The 20,661-nt window shown below is 33.3% G+C and overlaps 1 protein-coding gene across 1 annotated transcript in view; it reads right to left on the minus strand.

The window, feature by feature from the left end:
- The window catches only part of GADL1 (glutamate decarboxylase like 1), a 579,827-nt gene that overhangs the window by 268,675 nt on the left and 290,491 nt on the right, over positions 1-20,661 (minus strand). Inside the window, exons 8-9 of the mRNA XM_053714251.1 lie at positions 15,283-15,337; positions 6,422-6,538 (exon numbers count right to left, since the gene is read on the minus strand). Coding sequence (XP_053570226.1) covers positions 6,422-6,538; positions 15,283-15,337 — 172 coding nt within the window. The remainder of the gene's footprint in view (positions 1-6,421; positions 6,539-15,282; positions 15,338-20,661) is intronic.

The raw sequence follows: 20,661 nt of genomic DNA on the forward strand, positions 1-20,661 counted from the left end.
AGCCGAGACTTGTGTTTAATGATGCCCCCCAGCACAGCAAAGTATATGCTCTTAGGGGATAGTGCATGGTCGGCTGTTCGTGGAGGAGAGGGGCTCAACAGAGTTGGAGACTACCTATCGCAACGGCATAGGAACATTGAGTGCCCATTAACCGATGTAACTTCCCTGCGGCAGAGAGTATGGAGCACCGAGCTTGAGATGATCTTCTTGTCGGTCTTATGGTTCCTTTATAAGACCCCCCGTCAGAAGGGGTTTCTGGACACCGGTATAGGGTAGGCTATTCTACTGTGCCTTACATTGGAGAGAGTGCTTCATTCTGTTAATGTGGCAATACTCTGAACTTTAAGACATTTACTTTAATAGCTGGAACTTTCTTTACAGACTTTGAGACCAAAATTTTTGCTTCACTAATGCTTATATGTCTGGATGCCTAGTTTAGAATTTGCTCTCATTTATAGTGTACATTTTATTAACAGGATGCGAATTCCATATAGCAGGCTTATTATAAGTATGCAGCCCAACCAACTAATTTTTTTCTTCTGGTATTGGATTGGAGTGTGTATGTGTGAAGTAGTGCCAACCTTGTATTTTAATCATATATATGCTAGGAGAGGAGGTAACTAACCATTATTATGTTTAAATTCAGGCAAATAATATCATAGTTCTTCCCTACTACTGTTGAAGCTTATAGTTTGTTTTCTACAGTTCAAAAGGAGTCTATCCCCCACATTAGTAACTTGGGTACTTATACATGTTTGAGATTAAGCCTGTGCCTTTCATATAAAATTATACAATTTTTGAACAGAATTAGATATTTATACCCAGTTATAAACACTCTCCATGAAACTGCGGAAGCTTAAACAGATACTGTATACCCCTGAATAGAGAGATTTGCACAGACTTCTAGTACATCCCTCTGGAATTCCCTCTCCATGTCAGATTTACACTAGGAAAATACTTGTTTGTGCTAATCTTTGATATGCTACCAAATGGGGACAATCCATAATATATCTCTGTTTGTTAATAGCTAATCTATAAGGTAAACACTCTAATCTTGTACCATGTTCATTTAGGAAAGTCTACTGGAAAATATTTTAACCCCTAGTACTCTCCTACTAAGGTTCACTCCCAGTTTATTGCTCACTACTAAAGTAATCTATAGACATAAGATGTTTGTTCTAGTCCATATCTGTATTCTTCAGCACCTTAATCCTTATATACTCTATTTTGGACTAGGAGGTGGCATATTCTGCTCCGAGCCCTGGGCTCTGTTGCTGAACATACATATACAGATCCTACTGTTCTTTTATTAACAACTGATATATCTACCCGCAGCTATTTAAATGGTTTAAGTTAATACTATAAGATGCTATTATGTAGTAACTTGTTGGTGATTATGTTCTTTAGCTTTTTTTCTAATGTGCTCCGGTTGTGTACGACCATTTGAGTTCTCCTAGAGTTGTTCATAACTACAGATACTCTCTATATTATATATATTCTTGGAAGTGTTATCCCACAATTTGTGCATGGTATGGCTCTGTAGGTCTTAGTTGTTGGCTTTAGGTCTGACCGCCATAGCAAGTTGAGTTAGTACTCTGTATCTTGGCAGAGACTGCATCCCCTAGCGTATTTCAACTAAGCAGCTTATTTCATTTTATAGTCGAGAATATTTACCCCAACTAATATATTAGCTTAAACGACGACATTAAGTCAGAACCATGTGGTTAGGTAACCATGTTAAGCTGTCTTGTTCGACTCTGATATAATATTTTATATGTTAAGTTACACCAATAGGAAATAAGAACGGTCCACTGAGAAAAGTTTGTAATAGTATTTTAGCTACGTCACATGGATGTGTGGTGACCTTCCTCCCCCCCACAGGTTTACTTATCTAGTCTTATACTATCAGCTGGCTGGCTTCGATTCTCCCACTAAGGGTTTTCCCTTAGTATTTGTTTAACAATTAAACTTAGGAACATAGATTCCATTTAATTTCCCTGTTACTCTACATATGGCTGACACAATCTAGCGGCTAGTGTTATTCCTTCCCCTATAATATATAATGCTAGTTTTATTCTCCTCCTTTTTTGGTATGCTTCTTTTTTTTAGTGGTTAGAGACCTGAGTGTGGTCTCTTTAGTTTAAGGAGTGTGTTATATACGAGGGCTTAAATAAGGCCCTATATGTTATAGTCCTGAAAGTTCTCCATACATGTGGACATTTATAGACCCCTGCTACATACTTTTTAGTCCATTTTTCTGTGCTTAACCATGGTCACAAATGTTAAATTCTCTTTTTCTACCGAATATGGAAAGCTATAGCTGTGAGGACCCAAAAAGAGGGCCTATATACTACTTACTTAAAAACCTGAGACCAATTTATAGGTACATTGACCACTTAGATAACAATACATTACTGGCAACTACTTTTGGCTATTAGTCCTCCACTTCTTATGGTTCTTGAAATGTAAGCTATTATCTATACTTTTTATTTCTGATGCGATACTCAGTATATGAATAGTAATGTATATTTCTGTGAATTGCCCCCACAGGTTGGGGGAATATGTTTGTGGTTACCTTGTATTGTTCTATCTTATACCTCAATAAAAAAAAAAAAAAATTAGTTCTCCAAAAATCAGGTCATTAAAAACTAGGCCTTTAATAATCAGGTGTTTAATAAAGGTATAGGATGAAATAGGAGAGAGAAAAAAATTCCTTTAGTGAAGTCTAGATGGTTGCAACTTATTTATTAAAACTTTGTTGGTTGTAATTTTTTTCTCTATTTAAAATCATGTAAATAAATTAAATTAGGTTCTTTTAATGTATATACGTTATCAGTATTATGACATTTTGATGTACTGTATAAATATCAATTTATAAATATATTAGATTTGATGCTTCTATCTGAATAATGAATGTTCATTTAAGAGTTAATTTTTGTAATTGTTTTTAGCGCCACCTAGTGGTATGTAACTATATAAGGTGATATCATTCAGTGAGTATATCAGCTTGAGAAAGGGACAGAAGTCCCAAAACGTTGCTGTTGTTACCCTGTTGTTTTAAACAATAAACTGTATGATTTGCCAGGTATTCTAATTAATATACACAATTTTTTTCACCATACTGACCATTTAAATGTTATTCTTGCTCATGGTTTCTCACTCCATAACTATTACATTATTTATTTAATTTTTTTAAATCTCAGATTAAAGGGACAGTCAAGTCATTTTCATATGTATGGTATGTGAAATCAGTTAAAGGGAGATAAAATGCATTTTTTTTTCATTAATGATTCACACAGATCAAACAATTTTAAACATCTATCCAGTTTACTTCTATTTCTTCATTTTCTATTTATCCTTTGTTAAAAAGCATGCATGTAAGCTCAGGAGTGTTCACATCTGCAGCACTCTATGGCAGCAAGAGCACTAGATTTTCCTGTCATGTAGTGCCTCAGGCATGTGCACGCTACCTACCTTGGTATCTCTTAAACTAAGTATAACACAAGACTGAAACAAATTTAATAATAGAAGTAAATTGGAAAATGTTGGTTTTTTTATGTCCCTTTAAGCAATGGAAAATATCTGCACAGTTCTAAAAGCATTTAAAACTGTTAGCAAAATGTACAAGGGTTTAAAAGTCCAAGATTTTAACCCTTTATACCCTCTTAAAGGGGAAAGGAAGTCATACCTACATTTTTTATGATTCTGATACAGAGTACAATTTGTAAAAAAAATCCAGTTTACATTCTCTTGGTAACGTTTGTTTGAACATTAATATACAGATGTTTAGGAGCTTTCACGTGTCTATATTGTTGTAAACATTGATGCCAAATAGTGCTCAAGATCGGTGAACACTGCTGAGCTGACATCTGTATGTTCTGATGGAAAAGACTTAAGTTTCCATAAAGGGTATAAAAAAATAGGTCAATTTAAAAACTCGGTGATTAAAATGACATGTTCTCCTTGGCTCGTGGAAACATAGGGACAGTAATAAATAAGCTTATACACTGATTACACAATTACTGTATAAAATGCTGCATGGTCAATGTAAAAAATATTTTTGTCAGAGTTCAATAACAGGAAATGTTGGAAAAATAAATGACATAACAAATAGTAATTACACTTTGGCCAAGATCAAAAGTCGAGCAGAACTGATAATGATAGTGACGTAAATTTGTGCTTTTCCTAATGCAAACAAATAAAGCTTGATCAGGAATTACTAGTACATGTTTTATGCACATGACACCTACTGTATGTAGCATGCCCAATACTTAAAATGGCAAGCAGTAATAGTAGGCTAATGACACTTCTATTGGGCTAGATTATAAGTGGAGCACAAATTATCGCTTCCACAAAAATGTTATTTGTGCTTCACTTAGTAATACCCGCGCACGCTATTGTGTACTGGTATTATAAGTTAGGTGCAATGTAAACGCTCATGAGAGTGCGCTTCCATAGGCTCCAATGGGAGACTTATTCTCATGCCGTGAGACACTAGATAACTAGTGCTGCAATGCGGCCAAGTCACGCAGTGATGGGCAGCATGATGTAAAGATATATGTATATACACATATTAACACATAAATATATATGTATGTAAGCATATACATACATTTTTATAGTGAACACACAGTCCCCATAGACCACAATGTAAACGCTCTTTTCAGTGCTGTTTTTTTCTCACACCCATCATTTTTAACCACTAAAAAATGCTTAGTGCAGTTTAAAAAAAATAACAACATTTCATAGGTTTTTATTTGCCAAAAGGCACTACACAATTTTTGGGGGGCATTAATTGCTACCGCGAACATGTGGTAGCAATAACCAGCCACTTGTAATGGCTGGTTATTTCTCGCGTGCCCGTAAATGGGCAAATTTGCCCGTTTACAGTGCACAATCTAGAGCTCCACTTGTAATCTAGCCCATTATAAGTTGTCGGTTCATTTTTCTGCTCCTGTGCACTTTAAAATAATGCTTAATAATTTAGTGCTTTTAACACATTAACCCTTACTATTGTGTCTACAAATAAACCTTACAATGCTATTGAAATAAATCAGGTTAAATTAAGACTTAATAAATATAAAATAAAGGGTTAATAAAGAAAGAACGGTTCTGTGAAATCTGACATTGTACTTTAGAGCACATTATGGACTTCATTTATTAAAGGGACAGTATACACTCATTTTCATATAACTGCATGTAATAGACACTACTATAAAGAATAAGATGCACAGATACTGAAATAAAAATCCAGTATAAAACTGTTTAAAAACTTACTTAGAAGCTATCAGTTTGGCTTTGTTGAAAAGGTAGCTGGAAAGCCCACTGCAAGTGGGAAATAAGACACTCCCCCCTCCCCCTTCTTTTGCATATGAAAAGACCCTTTACACAAACAGGAGCAAGCTGGAGAAGGTAGCTGACGGTATTCACATAAAACCTTGGGGCTTGGTTAGGAGTCTGAAAATCAGAGCAATGTTATTTAAAAATAAGCAAAACTATACATTTATTTTAAAAAAACAACTTTATGGGCTATATAAATAGATCAATACAAAACATTTATGCAAAGAAAAAATGAGTGTATAATGTCCCTTTAAGCTGCTGTGGTTCTAAGACTGCTGCTGATTAACCTCTCCGACACCTAAAGTTTGGCGGATTTCAATCGTCCCCCTTTTGGCATGCGATTAGCCGTAGGCAGGCAGGGGGCAGCATTGCACAAGCAGCAACTTGTGCAATGTTAAATGCGTGCCTGGCAGATGATAAATGGAGCCCTTTGAAAGTGTGCATGCTATAAATATTAACCATTAACTTGTAATCTGAGGAAAAAAAATGCAACAGGCATGGATTCCACCCCAGTAATGATAATGCTTGCATTATTGCCCTTGACTTGTAATTTTGTCCTTTATGAGGAATTAAATTATTATTTTAATGTCCCTTTACATCATAGGAATTTCTATACATGTAAATGTGATTTTTTTTTTTAATACTGTAATTGTATTCTCTATTTTTGAAAGTCTGGGAAATATAAACTGTTTTAACAGTTTGCAATTCAGTCACAAACAGAGTGAGAGTGGTCTGGGTTGTAACAAAGGTGAACATGCAATAAAATAATTAGTGAAATCTCACCAAACGCAAAAGCAATCCTGCAGATCTTTAGTGTGAATAAAAAATAGCCCTCAGGTCATTTCAATCATTACAATCATAGTCACAAAGGAAATGACACTATGGCAGAGTATGCTACTTTAACCCTCTTTGTTGATTTCCATGTAGACTTTCACTTATTCTTGCTCTGCGTGTGCTTAGCAAACTTCAGTTTCTAGTTCCATAAGGCTGAGCAAGGTCAAAGGGGAAATTGATTGTGATATCTGCCCAGCAGTGTGCTTTTTTATTTTCCAAGCAAACGGTAATCTAAAAAAGAACTTACATCCACATGAAACCACAGTTTATGCTTTTCACATATGTCAGCAATATCATCCAGTGGATCAAATGCTCCTAATACAGTGGTGCCGGCTGTTGCACTGACAAAAAAAGGCACGCCTCCCTGAAAATCAAATGAACAGAGATAAAGAATCAATACCATAGTACACAAGTTTTTACAAAACTGTTATTTATTCATAACAACATTAAACTATTTTGAAATGCTATTGTATTCCTGCTCTTTTTTTGCTCACAATCAGGGGGAGAATCATGTGGCTTAGGAGACAAACAGACTACATAACTCTTTTTGCCCATAGATTTTGACTACAGATAAAAACTTTCTGAAGTATAAGCTTCATTCTAAAGATAGCCTCAGCATAGCCTCCAGGCTGTTGTGAAATAATTTATAGTCTTTATCCCTACCACCACTGTTGGCAATTTATTTTATACATCACTTTCTATAAAGAAATGACATGTGGACAGAATAAGTGAACAGAGGGATTTGATGGATCAGTAAATGAAAAAGTGAAGGGGGATAACATATCTCCTAACATTTTCTGGATGCTTTCTGAATCAGGAAGGTGAGAGGGATTTGTGGTCAGTGACCATCTGGTGTTTAGTGGGAGGAGCTTACTGGGAGGGAAAGAGCCATGTGTGTTTAATGGAGAGGGTGTGACTTGGGCGGAGTTAATTAGAGTCAGGATGTGATGTGGACGGGGCTGGAGTAGTCCCTAGAACAGAGGCCTTTGCACTGACAGGGAAGGTGCAGTAGGGAAAACACAAAAACCTCCCAAACCAGATTACTCCTGCAATATCTGGGATAATTGGGAGGTTTAGGATAAACAAAATGCATAACTGTGGGCAAGAAAGGGTAGAGGACAATGGATAATAAATTAAAACATTTAAATAAGGAGAAAAAGGGTAGGGAAGGTAAATAGCAGGGTACAACAAAATAGATGTGTACAAGAGGTTGGGGGCTAACCAAGTAAAAGATAGCTGATTAAGGGCTATATTACAATGGTGCTCTTTTTATTGCTCCCGTTTGAAAATTAAAGTCACTAGAAATAAACTTTTTGCACACGTCGGGTAGTGTGCATATTACAAGTTGAAAATAAAAGGTTTTCACACAAGGGCTAACCCGATTTGCGCAAAAAGCAAACTTCAAATATCACGCTGTGTTAACATATTCTCCCATAGACTTCAACGTAATGTGAAAAGTGGGGGGAAAAAAACCCATACTCAAGCCCAAAAGTAATTGTGTTTACTCAAGTGTGCTAACCTGATATGAAATATTAATATTTCACATTAAAGTGTTCTTCACATAAATTGATTAAATAGAACATATTCTTCTATGTGAAGAGCACTGGAATGAGAAATATTAATATTTCACTTTCCAGTGCTCTTCACATAGAAGAATTCTCTTTCTCTCTCTCATTATATATAGGTGTTAGATATATATATATATATATATATATATATATATATATATATATATATATATATATAGGAATATCTATTTAAAAATACTAAGAAAATATTCCTCTATGTAAAGAACATTGGAATGTGAAATATTTACAGTACATACATAGTTAAACTCTTTATTAAATATGAATAATATTGCATAAATATGATTGTACAGTACATGTTTTCAGCTACTTGACTGCAAAGGGCTCCACTACACTTATATATATGTATACATATGTATACATATGCATTTATGTGTTTATTGTGTATATATGTCTGTAAATACATATATACATATAAATACATAAATAAATATGTACCCACATATAAACACGCACATACACACACACATATATATAATTAAATATAATTTTGATGTGTTTTTTGCAAATTTTTTGGTAACAGTTAACCAGGGTTCTGAAGTTGCACTATAAAGGCGTGTGTTAAACTAAAGTGCGCTTAAGCGAAAGTGTTTACATTAAACTTGTAATACGCATGCAGTTTCCAACATTCACAAAGAGCGCACTAAACCCCCTATCACTCACACGCAACAGTTAGCGCGACACTTGCAATCTAGCCCTAAATACGCAAAATAGAATTGAACATCTGAAATAACACAGTGCCTATAAGTTCACCAATGTAAAGTGCCCTCACACTATAAAAAATATAAAATAAAGTTGAGCATTTGAAATGTTTCTCTTTATCTAAAAAAGTATAATTATGTTGATTATCTTAGCTACTGAACATTACATCATTTTTTCTTGGTAGTACTGTTAATAAATGACAATTCCCATGCCAAGGTCATTTACATACACATGATGGGAATAAGTATATAATTATATGTTTCTCAACCATAGTCTTTTTATACAATAGGAATAAAAACAATACCCAATGAAGGTTTTTGGTAGAATAATAGTTTGTTTACATAAAAGTGGCTTCTTAAACAATTCATTATCCACTAAGTAAGCTGTGACAGAAAAAAAAAACTGCTTCAAATGTGAACTTTACTACTTGTTTTGTTTTGCTTTAATTTTTTATTATTATTTGTATTAACATAAAACAATATCTGCTTTATTACCAGTCTTACAATGGTCTTTCTTAAAGTCATTCAGTACTTGTATCCCTTGCCATTCATTAAGCAAGTTAGACTTTGTAAATGCCATTATTTTTTGTTTGTTTGGTACTGTGTCCATCACAATCAGATCCAGGAGTGTAAAGATAATTGAAAACTTCAAAACACTAACAGCTCTTGATAGAAAATAATTATGCTTTTAATAAAGAAATGTGCATTATACTAAAGCTGTCATCAAAAGTAACTTAAAACATTAAACATCTTTTGCTTTTTTGTAAAATTGTGTTATCCCTTGCTCTCTAAATTCAAATGCCGAAAATGAAAAAGCTGGTTTATGCAATTTGCAGCATTTTAAAAACCTAGGGTAACATTTTTGTTTTTTGGCCTCTCTAAGAAGCATGAGGCAAAACACAATTTTCTGGTACAAAAAGCAAGAGGTGTTTGAAAAGCCTATAAAGGGCTAGATCATGAGTGGAGCGCTATTTATAGCTCCCACTTGCTGGTTAACTCAGTGAGAAGTACGCTTTTTGTACGCACTGGGTTGTGCAGGTATTACAAGTTGAAAGTAAAAAGTTTTCACTCACATGCTAGCCCAATGTGAGCAAAAAAACGAAGTTAAAATGGAGCGCGAAAAGTAATATTTCGCATTGCAATGTTTTTCACCTACCAGCATATGTTCTATATGCTCATAAATACATATATATATATATATATATATATATATATATATATATATATATATATATATATATAATATGTTCTATATGCTCATAAATAAAAATGTATATATATATATATATATATATATACATACCTCAGAGATATTGCGCGTTCAGTTCCAGACCACCGCAATAAAGCAAATATAGCAATAAAGTGAGTCAAACTTTTTTTTTTTTATTTCCTAGTGCATTTAAAAGTTATATTTATACTATACGGTAGCCTATTAAGTGTGCAATAGCATTTGGTTTAAAAAAACAATGTGCATACCTTATTTAAAAAAATACTTTATTGAAAAAAAAATGCTAACCATTATATGAGCCTTCAGTGAGTAATAATCTTTTTGCTGGTGGTGTGTATATATAGGTGCATATGCAGTATATATATATGTGTGTGTGTGTGTATTCACGTGTGTGTGTGTATTCACGTGTTTATGTCCAGATATACTGGACACACAGTTGCTACAAACCTTCAAAGAGCAATATCTGCAAAATGCAATAAAGTTACGCCCGATAAAACAAGATATACCTATATATATATATATATATATATATATATATATATATATATATATATATATATATATATATATATATATATATATATAATTCAATATAGGTATATACATATACAGGTATATAAAGGAATGTCTATTTATGAATACTTAGAACATATTCTCTCTTATGTGAAGAACATTGGAATGTTAACTATTTACAGTAAATACACAGTTAAACACATTATTAAATATGAATATTGCATAAATATGATTTTTCATGTTTTCAGCTACTTGAATGAAAAGGGCTCCAATGCACTTATATTTGTCTGCATATGTACATATTTAGATAATTATGTGTTAGAGCGCCACTCGTAATCCAGCCCAAAGTGTTCTAGGCTATTAAAATGGCCCTTATCCCAATCCATTATCTTTTAAAAGCTTTGATCTCAGCTCCAGTATTTCTATGCATTAAGCATCATAAGATATTTTGTTGCTAAGTTGTAAACATTTTGTTTTCCTGTATCCAAACTGAAAAAAATATTAAAAACTATAAAGATGGGATCTTTGATATCTTTTTACTTACTGTACCTATGTAAAATATAATTATAGACAGGACTGTGAAGGAAAACATGCTGATTTGTCATTTAATTTTTGATGATGCCGTATCTGTGTAAATTAATGTTTTTTTTATTTATTTATTTTCCTTAGGAGTTAGGACATTATAGTAAACTCATACTTTTTTAATGGGTCTATGGGGTAAAATGTATTTTTCAGCTTTGTTGAGCAGGTTCACATAAGCGAGCATGCGCCACATATTTAAAGGACCAGTCAACACAGAAGATTTGCATTTCAACAAATGCAAGATAACAAGACAATGCAATAGCACTTAGTCTGAACTTCAAATGAGTAGTAGATTTTTTTTTCTGACAATTTTAAAAGTGATGTCTTTTTCCACTCCCCCTGTACCATGTGACAGCCATCAGCCAATCACAAATGCATACACGTACCATCTGACATCCATCAGCCATTCACAAATGAATACACACTTATTCTTGCACATGCTCAGTAGGATCTGGTGACTCAAAAAGTTTAAATATAAAAAGACTGTGCACATTTTGTTAATGGGAGTAAATTGGAAAGTTGTTTAAAATAGCATGCTCTATCTGAATAATGAAAGTTTAATTTTGATTGAGTGTCCCTTTAAGAAGCAGAAACTGCTTCTTTTTCTTCTCCTCCACCTCAGAAGTGGCAAGATCAATCTGCCCAACACTTGCTCATTGAGGGGGATTGACATACCCTGCTCTAGCGTGATTGGGTAGCATTGCACAAGACTCCTCTTGTGCAATGATAAATTTCACCCTGTGGTGAAACAAGGCTAGTGGCAATTGCTGGCAGAGATGGTACATTTACCCTTATGTCTTTGTGATGCGTGTCAGTGTGATCTTCTAATGCATGTAATAAAGTATAACAATCAGAACATTTTTTAAAGAGGTGGCTGAACTGAGGCAGATTGTTCTTGTGCAAAATACTTTTACATTCTTGTGTTCATACTATTACTATCGGCTAAGAGGAAAATAGGACCTCAAACAACAGTCTTGTGATCTACTACTCAATCTTTCTTTTTTTTAAACAGCATTGGTAAATATTTTTCTTTGTTTTCCTCTAAAAGAATGAATTTTAAAAATGCATGATCCTTTCATTTCTAAAACAATACAGAAAACAGGTTTTATTATGGATGGGAATAGTTATAGTCAGCCGGAAAAGAAAAGACAACCACTAGAAAATGAAATCACTTTGGCAATGAAGCTGAGGCAAAAAAATGGATTTGAGGTGCAGTCTACTTAAAGGGACAGTCAAGTCCAAAAAAAAAACGTTCATGATTTAAATAGGGAATGTAATTTTAAACAACTTTCCAATTTACTTTTATCACCAATTTTTCTTTGTTCTCTTCGTATTCTTAGTAGAAAGCTAATTCTAGGAGGTTCATATGCTAATTTCTTAGACATTGAAGACTGCCTCTAATCTGAATGCATTTTGACTGCTAGAGGGCATTAGTTCATGCGTTTTATATAGATAACATTGAGCCCATGCACGTGAAGTTATCCTGGAGCCAGCACTGATTGGCTAAAATGCAAGTCAGTCAAAAGAACTGAAATAAAGGGGCAGTCTGCAGAGGCTTAGATACAAGGTAATCACAGAGGTAAAAAGTGTATTTCTATAACAGTGTTGATTATGCAAAACTGGGGAATGGGTAATAATGGGATTATCTATCTTTTTAAACAACAAAAATTCTGGTGTTGACTGTCCCTTTAATATTTAAAGGGGCAGTAAAGTCAAAATTAAACTTAAATGGATCGGATAAAACATAGAATTTTAAACAATTTAAACTAATACTATGTGAGATTAGGAGTGTGCATGTTATTAGCCATCTAGCAGCAGTGTTTGCAACAATGTTTATATCAATGTTATATACATGGTTACATACACTGCTGCTACAGAATGCTACAGACAATCTGTGGCAGTGAAGTTTGCAACTATGTATGACATTGATGTAAACATTGTTGCAAACACTGCTGCCAAATGGCTAAAGGCACGATCATGCTCCTGAGATTGCCTAGGATTCATCTTTAACTAAGGAAACCAAGAGAACAAAGTACAATTCCTAATAAAAATTAATTGAAAAGTTGTTCAAAATTACACGCTCTTTCTGATTCATGGATGTTTCATTTTAATTTTACTGTCCCTTTAATATTTTTAAAGTGAGTAGATTGTGCACAAATCCATTTTTTCTCTTCTGGTATTTTTGCAATTCATATTCTGATTGGTAGCACCAATAAAGGAAAATCTTATTTGTTTCCTTTATTTTATTTACTTTTCAGAGTGCTAACCCCTGTTGTGTTGTTCTGTATGAACAACATTTTAAATATGTATTTGTACCTAAGAATGCAATCTAAACCTTACTGGCACTATGAGCTATGCTAGGTTTTCAAACCTTCAGCATCTTTTTAACATATATAAATGTTTAAAAAATGTAAGTAACATTTTTTTTACATATGATTTCATTTGAAAGATATTGGGCTTGATTATAATCTATTAAAAAAAGGCTGTGTTTTTTTTTTATATATATATATTTTTAAAAAAATTCTTCATTAAAGTCCACAGATTATTTTGTAGATTAATTATTTGACAAGCTTTTCTATAGGAAACCTCCATATTTCTTAAGTAGTGTTGCCAAAAAACATGTTTCTAATGAAAAAAAAATATTTAGCTTTACTTGAAGTATTGGGAACAATAATCTTTAAAAAACAAAATACACAAACATGTCAACTAGCATACAATAGCCCTTTTTTAAGTATTTTCAGTTTTTAGAGAATTTTTTTTTTTTTTAGATACTACCCCACCATTTTTATGCTTGCACTAGGCTTCTACCTTGTGATTTATAAGGTCTCATTTTTTGACTATACAATAGTTCAATAGTTATAATGTTTTATTATTTAAAAGCATTTTTACATGCATAGCACATTTTGTCAGCTTAAATATATTATGTTATTATAGGTCTCTAATTAATAAAAAAAAAATACATTTCACTGAGCATGAGTCTTGGAAAATTTGTCTAGGATTTGTAATAAAAACATAACTGCTTTAGATAATTGAAATTATAATTAAGCTGAAAAAACAGACATTATATTTAACAATGCTACAACCTCAATTAACGTCTCCAATAATAATATTATTGTTAATGGTAGATTTAAAAATGTTCTACAGCTTCTATATATCAATAAATACATTGTAAAGTTAAAATAAATGTTTAATTTTGTTTTCTTTCTTTAACTCCTTCACGCTGTTAGGACATTCCATGCCATCCTAACAGTGCTGGGCTTTAACGCCATTAGGACGGCATGAAATGTCCTACCATATATGGCATCCTGCAGCTTCCCCCTTTGATGAAGGCAAGGATCAGCCTGGGGGGGTGTAGGCAGTCCCCCATAACCTGAACCCGGCCTTTAAATCAATAGATACTACTTTAATAGGTAATGGACTAATAATAATTAAAAATTCAACACTTGTGGCCACATCTACGAAGGAGCAAGTGTACAAGCTTCTCAACTGGAGAAGTTGTCCACTCACCTTCGCTACATATCGTCAGCAGACAAACAGGATCTGCTTCCCATATGTATCATTACACGCTCAATTGCGTGAGAGAAGGGATTGTCAATTACTGACAGTGAACTTACTCTCAGTGATTTTCCCTCGCCACTTCAGAGGTGGCGTAGAGTGTAAGAAGCAGCGGTCTTATGAACACTGCTTCTTACATTGCGGCAAGCAGGCTTGCATATGCAAATCTTCCCCACAAGGGATCCAGAGCAGCTATCACTGCTTAATATATTAAGCCCATAGAGTATGAAATATATGAGTTTCTCCTACTTTTACATATAATTTGTTTTTTGTTTTTGTTTAAAAGTTAAATAGGTGATCTGAATATGTAGGCCATGTGTATTGGACACTACCCTGGTTGACCTTCTGATTAGATTTAAATATTACAGGTAATAATGGTTTAATATCTACAATGCAAAATATTATAGAATCTATTCTTTTTTTCAGTTTAAAAGAGAATAGCTGATCTGAATATGTAGACTATGTGTATTGGCAGATACCCTAATTGACCTACTGATTAGCTTAAACTATTACAGGTAGTAAAATACATCTACAATGTTAAGTATTCTACTGTGTTTGCGTATTTATTATTCATTGTTTTCAGTTTAAAATGGAAATAGCAGATCTGAATATGTAAATATTTCTGTTGGATGCTATCCTCGTTGACCTTCATGGTGATTTTATAGGATTCAGCCTTCTGTTGCTGGTGTTGGGCTAAAAGAGTAGCACTTAATATCTTGGGCAGGTTTCCTCACCTGTTATAATTTCTATTAACTCTTTAAAATTGTATATTTTGTGATTCTGTAACTTTGCGCACATTATTCAAATTATTACAGTATACAAGAAATCGTGAAGCTACAAAATCTTTGAAGAAATTGCAGTTTTGGGCTCATATGTCTATTCTTCCAGTGCTGGATTTTAGTTTCTATTCATTTTTTTCATTGCTTACAACACACTCACTCACCTCTTCTATTGCCCGCTGCACCTGCTTCTCCAGATCCTCTGGAATCATCTTTCCTCTAGATCACAAATGTATCACAAATTTAGCAAGATTTTTCTTGTGAAAGAAATCAGCAATTAAAATTTAAGTTCTGGTATTATTTCAACTTGTCTTTTATGTATTTTGGTTTCAATGAGATCTCTCACTAATTATTATGTTGCATTACACAGTATAATGGATCAAGGAAATGTCTTCAAAATCTGTCAACAAGGAACCCTAAGAGTCCAGGGTTTAAGTTTTACAAATTTACACAATAGTAAGTTCCATCTATATACCACCATTCAGTGGCTAATGGCTGCACTTCCTTTCCCAGCATCTGTTAATTTAACAATAACAGTTTCAAACATATGATTACATTTTTCACAGTGATGGCCTGGTGAGTTATTTGAGAATTTCTTTTGACTAAGCAGTAGACACCAGGATTTTTTGTCATTAATTCTCTAGAGCTCAAACTAAATTATCTAAATCGATTCTCAAAAAGATTCTGAACAAGGTTATAAAAAAAGGCCATTTTTGGTCTATCTTTCCAAGGAGAGATTGCAAGATCATTACAATATACCACTGAATAGTATAATTGATTTGTTCAATTTGCACTTTACATTTTTTATTTTAATTTAATTCAGAATTCAAATTTTGTCCTTAAAGTTGTATTTCATTTAAGCTTTGCACTTTCTATTTTGTGCTTTAATGCTTTTAAATGCCCTCATATTCTCCACACATTTAAAAGCTTCAGTTCTCACTGATTTATATTGCCATTTCTCTGCAGGTGTTGTTTACTCAGAATTTACTTAACTGACAGAAAAGTAATGTATACTTAACTAGAAGCAAATACAAGTTAAACAGTACTGAACACATTGCAGTTTAATTTCATTTTTCCTTTATTTATATCAGTGCCATACCCCCCCTCCCCCTTTCATCCTCACTCTACAATTGAGATTATCCCAGAGAGCTTTAGTACATGAGTGGCAGCTTTAGCTCTTATGTCTATGTGACATTAAGGTTATGCTCCTCATATTATATAATTCAGTGAGTTCTGCCTCTGTGAAGTCTGCATGATGATTTCTTACCAAGCTGGAGATTTCTGAGGACTGGTCCCTAATTGAGAATTTAAACTTTGTCATTAGCTATTGAATTTCAGCCAATTTGCAAAAGATAATTGATATTTTAAACAGGTTAGCTAAATCAAATGTGTAAAATGCCTTTTTTTGACAATGTTCTTAATGCAGAACCAAAGTGCCATATATTTTATGCTAACTAAGCTGTGCAGTCACTCAGTCAGATCTTACAAAAACTAAATGGTTAAATCCCTGTTCTGTTCAAACTAAATTAAAACAAAATGTTTAATACACATGTCTATAAAATATTTTATAACAAATGTATAAAGTAGGTTTTTCAAAATTGCTGTATTCAAATACAGTTATTTACAATACAAACATTTACTGCTGATGAATGCAAATATAGTAAAATATAGTAAAAAAAAAAAGACATTTTCAAAAATAAGTATTTATATTTTAAATACTAAGAAAACAGATCAAAGGGAAAATGGCTTAGACATATAACCTATAATGATAACCTAAGATCCTAGTCTCTAAAAATATCTAAACATTTGCCCTTCATTCTTATTGAACATTTTTTTTTTTTTTAAATCCTCTCTTTAACATTCAAATATAACTAACTACAGAGCCAAGTTTCATTAAAATGTCAACATTTATAGTAAAGTGCTGACTAATTCAATGTACCGGTTTATTACTGCAATTAAGTTACTTGCATTTAAAAAAATTAAGATCAACACAAATTAAGGCAACAATCATCAAACCTCTTTTCAATTTTAGGGTTAGGTTGAAAGCCTGTATTTTGTAATTGAAATGTTTCTATTAAAAGAAATGTTAACATTCTATTACTGAATGTAACATTCAAAATTTACATCTGAATATTAATTCCAAAAGACAAAGGGTATAAGATTCAACATTTAAATGTTAATATTAAAATAGACAAACATTACCCTTGGTATTGAAATGTTACATTCCATAATGTAATGATACATTAAGTAAAGGGAAAGTTATTAGTTACTTGCAAAAACTGAATGTTTGCTAAAAATTAGACATATTTCAAACAAATATGTCCAGCAGTCATTAAGCACACCTCAGCACAAATGTGCTAACATATTTATGCATCCTTTCAAAAAAGTTAAATAAACAGTCTTTTACATTAGCATGTGTTGCTCTATTTTACATTAAAGGGACATTAACCCCTTCCCACCGTTAGGACATTCCATGCCATCCTAACTGTGCTGGGCTTTAGCGCCATTTGGACAGCATTTAACGTCCTAGCCATTTGGCTGTACTGAAGGCCCTACACCCAGATCCAATCCCATCATTGAAATCACACGTTCGCATGGATCTTTGTTCCAATGTAGACAAATAAGCCCCAACGTGAAAGGGTTGAATTGCTGAGTACAAGTACAATACAATGGTTACCACTCACCATACTATTGTTTTCCTCCTGTGCTTACAGCTGTCTCCAAAATCATTTTATTATTCTAACCCCTTACAAGTATTAGTTAGTGAAGCTCTGCATCTTCAAAATGGTCACCACCATCTTGGAGCTTATATTTGTTATGAAACTTTTAATCTGTGTGAAAAAAATGCAAATATGTAATGATTCAGCTCTATATTATATGAGACAAACTGAAGTGCAAGGTACAGCTGTCAAAAAGCAGATCTGTGAAAGTGCACTGCTCCTAACACAGGATGCAACAATACGCGAGTTACAATATGGCGGCACCCAGTATAACATGCAGAGCTTTAGCAGCTGGATTCTGTAATGAGACAAAATAAGAGAATGGTGCTAAAGAGAGCTGCAGGCACAGGAGGAAATGCTACAGTATGTGAGTAGTAACCATGCTACTGCAGTTGTATCCAGCAGTTCCCTTTAATGACAGTTTGCTAAATAAAATCCTATACAATGGAATATTTTGGTTTGCATTCTACCTGCAATTCTCAGCCTCATTGCTCCTAAATTCAACAATTTTATATGATATTTGCTTCAAATATATTTGTCACAAGTGATGTCCTATACAACAACACATAAAAACATTGTTTAGTCCCTTCTTGCCAGCTTTATAGCGATACATTATTCCTCTAGTACAGTCCATCTTCAGTACCCAGAGAGCAATGATTAGCTCCTTCCTGCTAAACATTTAGAACAGGGACTAACCCTTTCCTGGAGCTCTGTATTAACAGAGAACACAAGAATTCAACTTTTGTATATAGCATCCTAGCAACTGATGTTCTGCTGAACAGAGAGGATACAAATCTCATTTGGTTCTGTGAGTTTTTTTCCCTTTTAGTCATTCCTCACTCTCTGTCCATACATACAAAGTGTTTGACTTTTTTGTTCCACAAAAATAGAGTTAACAATGGCACTAACTATGTGGCAGGCCCCACAAATATTTAGTATTTTTATAGCATCCTTTAAATGCTTGCGCTATTACTTAATATTTATACTGTTGTGGGTTGGTGCTGTGCATTGGTTAATTAGTCCAAAAAGATAGTGGATAAAGAGTTATCCACTGAAAGAATGCACATGAGCACTCTTTGCTCAGACTTAAGGCGGTTTAAAACATATATCGTTAAAACATAACTTTTAATTTAATACAAATAAAACACAAAGCTAACAAAAATAAGTTAAAATGCACACTCTGTTATGCTCAGATTACAGATAGACTATGAAGGTGACTATATCTATTGTATCACATGGCCTGATTAAGGGTAAATGTCACCAATTAGGTCACAAATTATCAGAGTTGAGTACTAGGTAGTTGGTATGAGTAATTTGTGTTACAATCTAAATAGTAGGGGCAGCATAAAAGTTATATACTACTATGTGCACTATAGTACTGTAGTAATTAGTAGATATAATAATTACTTGGTTATATGACGGTCACTATCTCCCTCCTAAGGGATGTGGGAGAGGTGTCCTGAATATCAGATGTATATATTGCTGTTTAATTAAATTGTGGGTAGTAACATCATAGATTCACTAGTCTATGAGTGCTCATGTGCATTCTTTCAGTGGTTAACTCTTTATCCACTATCTTTTTGGACTGTTTGACAATTTGTCTCTGTTCTTGCAGGTTTAGTTCTGTAGAGAAGCCATGCATGTGTCATGTTCATGCTTTTCTATGCATATGAACCTCACAGTTTAATAAATCTAATGAGAAAAAAATGCCCATGTGGAGCAATAGGGAAAAGGGCTCTTAAAGAGAAGTTAAAAAGATTAATACTAGCAGGAGACTTTAATATAATTTTCCAATTTCCGATAGTTTGTTTAAGGCAAGGTAAAATTCATACTAAAGTGCCCAGAAGAGAATTAATTGGGTGTAAAAAGTTTAGAAACGCCTTAAATATTAAGGATGTATGACGGGTTCAGGACCCAGATAAGCAAGGGATAATATATGAATCCAAAACCCATCAAACTTTGTCTAGAATAGATTTTCTTTATTAAATGAGAAATTATTGGGCCAAGGAGCAAAGGGGTTATAGCTGATATATTTTCAGTTTTTATCTCTGATCATGCACCTATTAAAATAAGTTATCCTATGAATATCTTATGAATTTGTATGAGTCTATAATGATTCGGCACGCTTTACTTTCCCTAAATCCTTATATTCTAACTGTAGATTTAAAAACTGGTTGAAGTCAAAATAGACAGACTTTTAGAAATGTAATAAAAATTTGGTTGAAAATCCTGGACTTTATTGGGAAGCCTCTAAAGGAGATTAAGGCCTATGTCATTAAACTTAAAAGGAGAAATAATCAAAGGAATTTACAACTAGAGAATCAGGTGGTTATCTCTTACAATGTTTATTTAAGAGAATCAAATAAGAATTGGGGAATTTACACCTCAACTACAAAAAACAGCTTCAGAGATGCACATATTAAATTCTCGATTTTATAGATTTGGAGGATAAAAGGGAACATTGTTATCATGTTTGGTTAAGACAGATAAGGGTTTGAATGTTGTATTGAATGTTATATTGGAAAAATGTCAGTGTTAGATGTATCAATTTCATAATCTTGTGGGAGGAATACAATTTTTTCATCTTGGAAATCTAAGAAAAATCTAGCTTTACATAACTATTAAATACTGTAAAAGCAAAACTTGTTATAGAACAACTGGATTATGCATTAAATACATAATTATATATTAAGATTTTTTTCTGGAAGTGGGGACTTTTTATTAAGACCCTACCTCTGAACTTGCAAAAGCAATATGTATACCCATTTGCCAGTACAACATATGTGCAAAATGCGATGCTAAGGGGATCATTTTTGTGGGTCT

The sequence above is a fragment of the Bombina bombina genome, chromosome 5, assembly GCF_027579735.1.
Source record: "Bombina bombina isolate aBomBom1 chromosome 5, aBomBom1.pri, whole genome shotgun sequence".
Taxonomy (NCBI): Eukaryota; Metazoa; Chordata; class Amphibia; order Anura; family Bombinatoridae; genus Bombina; species Bombina bombina.